Source organism: Austrofundulus limnaeus, unplaced genomic scaffold (assembly GCF_001266775.1).
Source record: "Austrofundulus limnaeus strain Quisiro unplaced genomic scaffold, Austrofundulus_limnaeus-1.0 Scaffold1648, whole genome shotgun sequence".
NCBI classification, from domain to species: Eukaryota; Metazoa; Chordata; class Actinopteri; order Cyprinodontiformes; family Rivulidae; genus Austrofundulus; species Austrofundulus limnaeus.
Window position 1 is genome coordinate 32,313 of NW_013954050.1, and position 9,542 is coordinate 41,854.

Sequence of the window (9,542 nt, forward strand, 5' to 3'; positions counted from 1 at the left end):
AAACTGACACCTGGCTCCTTACCGACAGCAAGATCAGCATTTTTTTAAAGGCTCGCAACAATAAACAAAAGCAATAAAACTATGTACCTTCTTTATGAGCTTCACTTTAAAGTGAGCATTTCCATAAAAAAGTGATGCACATGTTTTAACCTGAAGATGTGAAAACAAAGTTATGTAGGTGTGGACTACCCCACCCCACCTTTTTATTTTTACCATGATTGCTTTATGTGTCTATTTCTGCACATTCATTAGTTTGCCAACATCACTTTAATCACCACTTTCTTTCTTTTTGTTGTTTTTTTTTTTTTTGCACTTACAGTATTTGATGCAAACCACATCAGCATTGCTGTAACTATCCTCCACGGTCTGCAAAGTTCTTGTGCGTAAACTAATCCCGACCTGTCACCCTTGAGGCCACATGAGCCCGTTTATACACCAGCCCCGAAGTATCTGCCAAGGAGACAGCTAGGCTGTCACCTCAACACTGGTGTGGGTATTAAAAGCAGTGTTGATGGCAAGAAGATGCTGGTCCTCACGGGAGTAGTGGAGGGTCGTGACCCCACAGAGCCAAAAAGCAGACAGGAAGCAGACCAGAGCAAATCAAGTTGGGTGGACACAAGTGACAAGCTCACGAGCCAAAGAATTTTCCACATGACAACTAAACAAAAGCTTCTAAACATATTCAGAGATGTGCAACTTCACACTTGAACTGTAGTGGAGCCTTTTTAATGGCTGATAAATTAGGAAGGCTGTGTCAAATGACAGAGTGAAAATATAAACCACAGAGACATTGCAGAAGTATCTGTTAAAAGATTTAATCACCCAAAATGTTAAGCATTTTAAAATATTTAAAGGTGTTACTAAAGTCACTAACTTCAGTTAAATGTTTAAGGGTGTTCATGTGAATGTAAATGAAAGTAAAATCACACACACCACAACTTCTAAGCAAAAGGAGTCCCAGTTCATTTGTCAGCTGAACGAACACTTGCACCGACCTAGACTTGCTATTTTTCTAAACTTGTTTCTGACCAAACAAAGAACTAACTGCATGAAGAGGTGATCAACATAACTAGCTTCAGACTGTTGTAACATGCTGAGAGATAAATCTCGGGATGTCACTGGTTTGGCCTTAAAAAGAGAAAAGGTACACTTTCATTTTCACAAATGCTCCTGTAGCTTTCAGGTTGCTGGTCTACGGGCTGCTATTTTTAAAAGGAGTGGAGAGGCAAAAGTAAACCATACAGTATACTGTAAGCTAGTAGCTGAGCCATACTGTATACTGTATATGATGGAAGTATGTTTCCTAATGATGTTTAAAGTTATATGTATTTTTGCTGCTGCCTCACAGTGACTCTTGAACCATTCAGTCCATCTTAACAATTTACATCTACATTTTGCATKCATAAAAAGTGCAGTTCTGAGTACTAGGGCTGAAAAATGTATCACAATATAAGCATTTCATATAATTTGAAATCAATAATTATTGATTAGGGGTTTTTTTGTTTGTTTGTTTTTGTTTTTTCTTTTTGTTTTACCTATTTGAAATAAGGACAAGGAGAAAAAAAGACTGATTAATTCTGCCAAACTGGGGATACGACTTTTCCTCTTTTATTCACAATTTCCTCTCAATCTGTTAATCTCATTTTCTCCTTTCACTTCATGTCACTCTTTTTTTTATTTTTAAGCAGTTCTGAGGCATAGTGATGAAACATGAAACTGCTACTGTGCATGTTACTCAACACATTGTTGTTAGCTTACCGAGATGCCACCAACCTTGTTTAGCTGATCAGAGTTCAGTGAAATTATCAACCTTCTATTGGACATATTTTCCACTGACATTGATTACATGTATATTYTGATGTTTATCACTATTGTTTTCTATTATTTTTTTGATCACGTGTCTATCGTGATATACAGCAGTGGTTCCAAAAGTTGGGTTTGGGACCCACAGTGGGGTCCTGAAACATCAAGGTGGGGTCCTGAATTTTTTTAATTAAWTACACTACAAACTGACAACKAACATTTTTTGCCTTTGTTGTTGCACAATAATAAGATTAGTGTACTTAAAATGGACAAAAATAGCCTAATAAATATTGTTACTATGCTCTTGTTTATTTGACATGAAAACATTGTTTATCATCTGGTAACAGCTGGGGGCACYGGTCTCTGCTGCTGGTATTTTGTGGGTCAAAAGCTGAAAAGTTTGGGAACCACTGATATACAGTACATCGTTATATAATTATTGCCCAGCCTTTCTGAGTGCCTCTATCAGCTGCAGCTGTGCAAAATACATTCCTGCTAATTCTAATTCTGAATAGGAACACAGTATTTTTTAACGCTTTTTCATGTGAAAGCTTCTACATTTTATATGCCATGTCAGAGAAAAACACARGGTGTGATTTCTGTTCATGGTGTGAAAGGTCAACTTGTTTTTAGATCAAAWAGGGCTGGCAGAGATTACAAAGCCATAAAATAAATCCCTGCAAATGTGAATAACCAAAGAAAACATACTTTTGTGTATGTGGTGAAGGCACTAGTAAATGACAAATCTTGGTCAGGTAAACCTTTCAACTCGTCTCGATTAGTATAGAACTTCCTCAGATCATTTTGTTGGAGGTATGTTCACTTGTGTATTTTCCTAAGTGTTGAACATTGAACTGGTAATAGTTAKGAATAAATCTGCACAACATTGTAAATTACAAACAATTCCATTCATTGTTTATATTGGCTTTTTATGAGGATTCTTTATAGTATTTTGTGAGGAATCTTTTTAAACTCACTTAATCGGTAGTTTACTTAATTTTCCATTCTTCACTGTTACACTTGTTTCTTCCACCCCACCAGAGACTCACTGTTTGTTTGTATTGAGATTTTTGCTCATGAGTGGGCTGAGGTTGAAAACCAGTTAATTTACAATATCAGAACAGGAAATTCGTAGCAGTAATTTGAATGATTCAGGCATTTCCTCACATGCAGTAGATGACAAAAGAAGTGGTCAAAGTAGTTCACTAAATTTAGTTTCTATCAATACAGTTGATCATCAGCTGGCTCAAACATAAACATTGATTAACTTGTGTATTGTATTGCTTCTTTCTGGTTTCATGGCCATTGAAATGAATGAATATTACAGACTTAATTGGTCTAAGTCATTGATTAGATAATGTGTTTTTTCTTCAAACATAGCAGCAAAACCTCCTATTTACACATAAAGATGGTATAAGTGGCCTACAACTGCTCAAGTGTGCAATAATTTAACTTTGTTGTGATTTGACTKCTATTAGATACAACACTTACACACAGTGAACAAGAGTTATGGGTGGGCTTACCCTACTGAGARCCAGCTAATGCCACAGTGGAGATGTAAACTGTTTACTCAGCTGGAGCCGAGATGGAGCAGTTAGAGCTGAATTCATTAAATGAGTACACTGAGGCTAATCCAGGGCACACCAGATGATATGCAGGGGCAAACAGTTTGTAATTAGTTTCCCAACAGAGGTTCATGATTACAAGGAATCACCATTCAACATTCCCATGTTGGCCTTTGCAAAGGCCAGAATGCCACAGTCACATGCGGTCTGTGTGTGGCCCACTGAACTATATACAGACCTTCAGAGCTGATATTATGGTTCAGGTTTTGGCAAATGTATGACCTCTTGTCCTAAATATTGAGTTACTGTAAGATGATTTTAAAGCAGAGTAGTTCAGGTCAGTCTAAACACGAAATGATGAGCATGACTGTGTTTGGGTACAGGAGACTCCAGACTCAAAATTGGCAGCCACAGTTCTGGATTTAGTTCTAACAAATTCTTACACCTTATTATAAGACAGGGGGTTTGTAAGGTTGTGTGTATTTTCTGTTTATTTGTATACATGCACACATGCAATAACAGACTATTGTAATGGTGCCATATGAGGATTTACCTTTCATCTTTAATTCTGTATATTAACAAAGTCATTGTAGAAAATAAACATGAAGCATCAGAAAGACATCTGAGAATTTTTGATATTAAACTGAAAGTTATGATAAAAACTAGACAAATTTAGGAGCATAAAAATCARTGTTTTAAACAGCACATTGCACTGTTCTTTCAAAGCTTGGTCACAAGTCACGCTCCACATAAAGAACCTATATACAGTATTTGTGGTCTTATGGAACATAAAAACATTCTATCTATCCGTTACACTGACCCAATATTCCCGAGTGGTAAATAATTTTTATCTAAATTTCTGCTTTATCACTACTTTCAATAAAACATTGTGACGTGTGTAAATCCAGGTGTTTGAAAAACTAAAACAAACCTTAAAAACATCAAGTTGTATCACTTTTACAATGTGATGTGTTTTGTTTTATGCACTGCTTTTCAACTGCTGCTTTGTATACTTGTTTTATGTTGTWTATGTTTGTTTATATTTTGCTCAGGGCAACAGATGAAAATTAGTCAGCACATTTATGTTATTTTAAATATTGAAATTGAAGTTCRCTCTGAAAGGCTGAAACATACAAAACATGGTTCACAGAGACGTCATTCTGATCGGAGTCTGATCTGATGATGGTCTGAGCAGGAATGGATTAGCTTTTGTTGGGAACATCATGTTGGATCTCATCTGAATGTGCAGGGAGTCGTTTCCTGCTGGGACTACATAAACAACCTCRGACCGATGTGGTCATGTTTTCAGTGACCACAAACATTCTTTGTACCAACTCCCACACTGACCTCAAGTCAGTTGGACAGAAATGGGGAAATTTTTGGATATAAAAATGGAGACATAAAAATATGAATCTGCAATGTCTGCCATTTGCAGGGCAGCTGGATATTTTTATTTTAAATATCTACAGTAGCAAGAAAGCTTGGTACTGTATAAAAATAAGAGGTAAAGAGATAAAACACATGACCCCTATTTTACTTTATAAATCTACACAGAGYAGTGTGTTTGTGTTTACTCACGCAGAACGTCCTTCGACGTCAAGCTTGGTGGGAATGATGCCTTTCTTGCTGAGAACAGCAGCAACTTTGTCCACTTCGCGACGCTCCACTGCCTTCATCAGCCGATCATCATACTTGTTCCAGTCTGTGTTCTGACAATGACAAAAAGGAAACAATCAGACATGCAAAGCAATAAACAATGTTCCCTCAAACAAACTTATTAAAATTAAAATTGAATACTGAGACCTGATTCAACATGTAAAAATACRTGCTTCCATATATGGACACTGCCTTAGGTCTCCATAGGTAAATAGTGGGGATTTTTAGGTATTCATTTTTATTTTAACTGATAAAATCTGTGCCATGTAGGTCAAAAGATTATTTGACAAAAAATGTCACTATTAATATGTTACTTCATTTGCATTTTCTACATCAATAGGGAATCAGATTTCAAGTGTAAAAAAATGTAAAGAATGTGCTGTACTACTATCCTCTTAACACCCCCCCAACACAAGTGACAGCTACAAAACATGAGAACAGAGTACTCCCCTACAAGAGTGGAGATTTACATTTAACAGAAAAGACCACTACACACGAGCTTAACTAAAGATCACAAGCTATAGGAACTAAAACGGATATATTGACACCATATGACAACTATAAGTGTGATCTATAGTGAAAAAGTGAAAATACCAAAAGTAGATACATACAAAGTGCATGGAGGTGCATTTTAGCCAGCGGCTCATCTTGGGTGAGTGGAGCTGGTCCTTGCACCGTGCTACTGAAAACGTTGCCACTGTTCCGGTTTACAAAGACAAAAAAATGGAGAAAAACAAAAAAGTATATATATATAAAAAAAAATCTCTCAGTGCACTCAACCAGTGAGTGCAACAAAAAACGATGGGTAGTTTACACCACAGTAGAAGTCCTTGTCCTGAAGGCTCAACCACAAGACTCTTCCTCACTGGAGGCAGAAAAGTTTATTTGTCAGGTTTTTTAGGGCATTTCCCTGTTGCTCGTGAGCTGTACTTGCATTTCCATCACTGCACAGCAGTTTGGTAGATGGTTAAAGGGGAGGAGAGGCYGGGGAGTAGGAGAGGAGAACGGAATGGAGGTGGAGAAGCAGTAGGGCCAGCCCCGCCAGCACCGGGACCTGCCCTGGCCGGCAACTGCAACTCCTCCTCTGGTGGAAAAGTCAGCTCAGTCTGGCTGCCTCTCGCCTCCGACAGGAGCTCTTCCCTCCGCCTCAAACCTCCTGCTAATTCAGTCTCTTTGTTTRGATTCTCCTCTGCTTGATTTCTGGAGCAGTTTCTGTCTGAAAAAGCTGAACTTGCTTATCAAAAGAGAACTAAAGATTTTCTCCTTTGTCTCTCCTCTCCGCTGTTAGTGGTCTCCAGCTTCTTCGCACCACCAAATGGCAAGGTCAGTCGAGCTCAGCGGAGTAAATATGTAAGCTCTCYCAGGTTTAAAATATCACCCCTTCCCTGGTAAACAGCAGCAGTGCAGACAGCCCTGCAGACTGGTTACCTCTTTATTTTTTGACCCTCCAACCTTTCTGCAGTGYCTGATAGGAAGATGGGGGCTAAGAATACATTCTGGACATGCCAGTCCAATGAGTAATGGCTTTAGTGTCTTTCAGCACTGCCAGCATAAAACAAGGCCTGCCAAAAGATTTAGCTTACATTGCCCCCCCACCATGCTCCCTGCTCACCTCCAAGTGAAAATATTAATGTCAGAGGGGATTATTTGAAGTGTTGTCGGCACAAACGCTCAAACGGACTTTACAGAGCCYTAACCTACTGCTAGCCTGTCTGTCTACAGAGGGTGGTGTGGCTCCAAAGCTCCAGGATCCTTGTTGTGCACTACCAAAGTCAGAGATCAGTCTTTATACATTTAAACACCTGAGACTTTGGCAGAACTTTCACTTTTTATTGGGTAATTCATTATGAGGCAAAAATGCACAGAGACAGCAAACCAAGAAAGGAGTAGGAATGGAGGGCTCGTTTAATTTACACARGGCATCAGCTCCTTGTGGGCTCTGGTTACTGCCTGCTGCCAGACTGGCGTTTACAGWGCAACGGTGATATTCACAAACATGCAAAAAGACCTCGTTCACATGACATGTCATTTGAAGAAGTAGGTGTCAACTTACGAAAGCTGCTCACCCTTGCATGGAGACAAAGACGCCATGATGGCATTGAGCCATCACATACGTTGGTCACGTAAATATCTCACATGGATTTGCTTAGGAATCTGTTTGTGTACTAGTTAATATTAGAGCTGTTAGCAAGCAGAAGTGCTCAGAAAAGGCTTCTTGATGGTAGCCTACTCAATTCTCAATGCAAGATGAAACATTTCCTTGCACGTTTTCAGGTTTGTGCAAAGACTATAAAAATAGATAACATATATAATAAAACATTTTGCAAATTTTTCTCCTATATTTTAATTTCACAAGCAGAAACTACGCTCTGATGAAATAATTATGAATGTTAAGCACATTAAAACGTTTTTATCGCATTCAAACAATCAAACTTAGTATTCTACTTCATGTCTTTTGTGTGACCAATAGATATTTGGCTGAAAAAATATTTTAAAATCAAATTATGTGCATGATAAATGAAATTCAYACATCATCTGRGGTGCCCAATCCTGGTCCTCGAGGGCCACTATCCTACATGTTTTAGTTGTTTCCTTTAATCAGCAGGTCTTAAAGTTATGCAGAATCCTGTTAATCACTCATTCATTCAAATCAGGTGTGTCAAAGCAGAGAAACATCTAAAACATGCAGGACAGTGGCCCTAGAAGACCAGAACTGGGCACCAATAGTTTTAGATATTTTGAACATAATGTACATCACATTTGGAAAATATTTGGAAAACATAGTAAAAAATTGGGTGTCCACTGTATTTTCCAATTTTTTGTAGCCCTGTGACCTTTTTCAATTTTTCAAATTTGTCTTTTCTAAATTGGTTAGTTACTAACAATGTATTAAACTGCAAATATGGATATTGTTTTTAACGTAGTACTCTAGTCTTTGGACTCTAATGAAACAGATGCAATGTTTTTTTAGAGRGAATTCCTAAATAGAAGCGATTTGGTTTCAATATTGTAACTGTACTGACACATGCAATTTATTTCTGATACAGTAACAATATTCAGCCCTTGTACAAGTGAAACAAACACATTACCTAGAGTTTCTATTTTAACACAGACACCTCGGGGACTGAACATCAGCCAGCACTGGATAAAGTAGGTCTGGCTGCTACCTGTCTACACTGATTTTTCTTGGTGCCTGTTAATGCTTCACTTAGAGGATCTTGTCAGCTTCACGTCAGATTTGGCCTCACTTTAATGGCTGTACCTCTTTGCCCTCACCTCCGTGTCCTCCATCTTTCAGCCCCTTGCTACATTAATGGGCGTCTAATGTTCTCCCAGATGAAATCACCAGCAAAAAATATCCTACCGGTCATAACAACAGCCCAAAGCCAAAAATTTGAGCATAAAGCTATGTGCCAGTACGTTAAGTGATAGTTGTGTTCAGCAAACTTCAGCAGCTGATATGGTTTCAAATTATAACTACTGGGATGATGGTGATCAGAGAAGGCATCTATGAAGAGACATTAAGTCATAAAAGTTAAACCTTTGACATTCATGAGCTATATGCTGTATTAGGAAGTTAAAAGCCAAATATATGACACAGAAATAAATAAATGAGGGTAAAAAAAATACAGATTCACGTGACCCTAGYTGTGAGTGAGAGAGTGAATGGTTGTTTGTCTTATTTGTCTCTACGTGTCCCRGTGATGGACTTGTGACCTGTCCAGAGTGTACCCCGCCCCTCGCACAGTGACTGCTGGATATGGGCACCAGTGACCCTCGGGTAAAAGACAATGGCTGTTTCATGAGACACTAACATGGTTTTTACTGAGAAAATGTTTTCTGGTGCAAAAAATATATTTAGACTTTAATTTAAACCTAAAATATGTCTTCAACAATGCATACGTTCAAATTTCTGTTTTAGTAATAAATTCACAACACATCATCTAAACCCATTACATTACTCTAGGTYTACAGTTTGTGTATGATAGTTGTGTTGACCATGTCTAAATATATGTCAATGTATCCTTTAGCYTCTTTTGTTCAGCTGATATATTTAATTAATCAATTAACTCATCCATCCATTTTCTGTACACCCTTCTTCCTTTCGGGGTCACGTGGGTCACTGGTGCCCATATCCAGCAGTCACAGTGCGAGGGGCGGGGTACACCCTGGACAGGTCGCAAGTCCATCACAGGGCCACACATAGAGACAAACGAGACAAACAACTATTCACTCTCTCACTCACACCTAYGGACAATTTATAAATTAACAATTCATCAATGTATTAGTTCAGCGCTACACTTCTCTCATCACTGAGGTCCTCCATCCACATGACAGAGAGGGGAACACAAAAATGACTCAGTCTGCAATTGAAAATATGGATGGAGGACCTCAGTTTAGCTTGTTAGTTTGTTGTGCTAGCGCCGATCTAATACATATAAGGCAATATAGCGTCACTGCTAGCGCAAAAGCTAACAGGCTAAGCTGAGGTTCTTCTTTCATGAAGCAGCTCTGTTG

General features: G+C 38.4%; 1 protein-coding gene across 1 annotated transcript in view; it reads right to left on the bottom strand.

Annotated features, from left to right (window-relative positions):
* uacab (uveal autoantigen with coiled-coil domains and ankyrin repeats b) overlaps positions 1–5,077 on the bottom strand; it is a gene marked incomplete at its 5' end in the record, with an annotated part of 23,565 nt that extends 18,488 nt beyond the window's left edge. Inside the window, 1 exon segment of the mRNA XM_014033154.1 lies at positions 4,947–5,077. Within this exon segment, the coding sequence (XP_013888608.1) occupies positions 4,947–5,077 (131 nt within the window).
* Between the last annotated feature and the right edge of the window lie 4,465 nt (positions 5,078–9,542).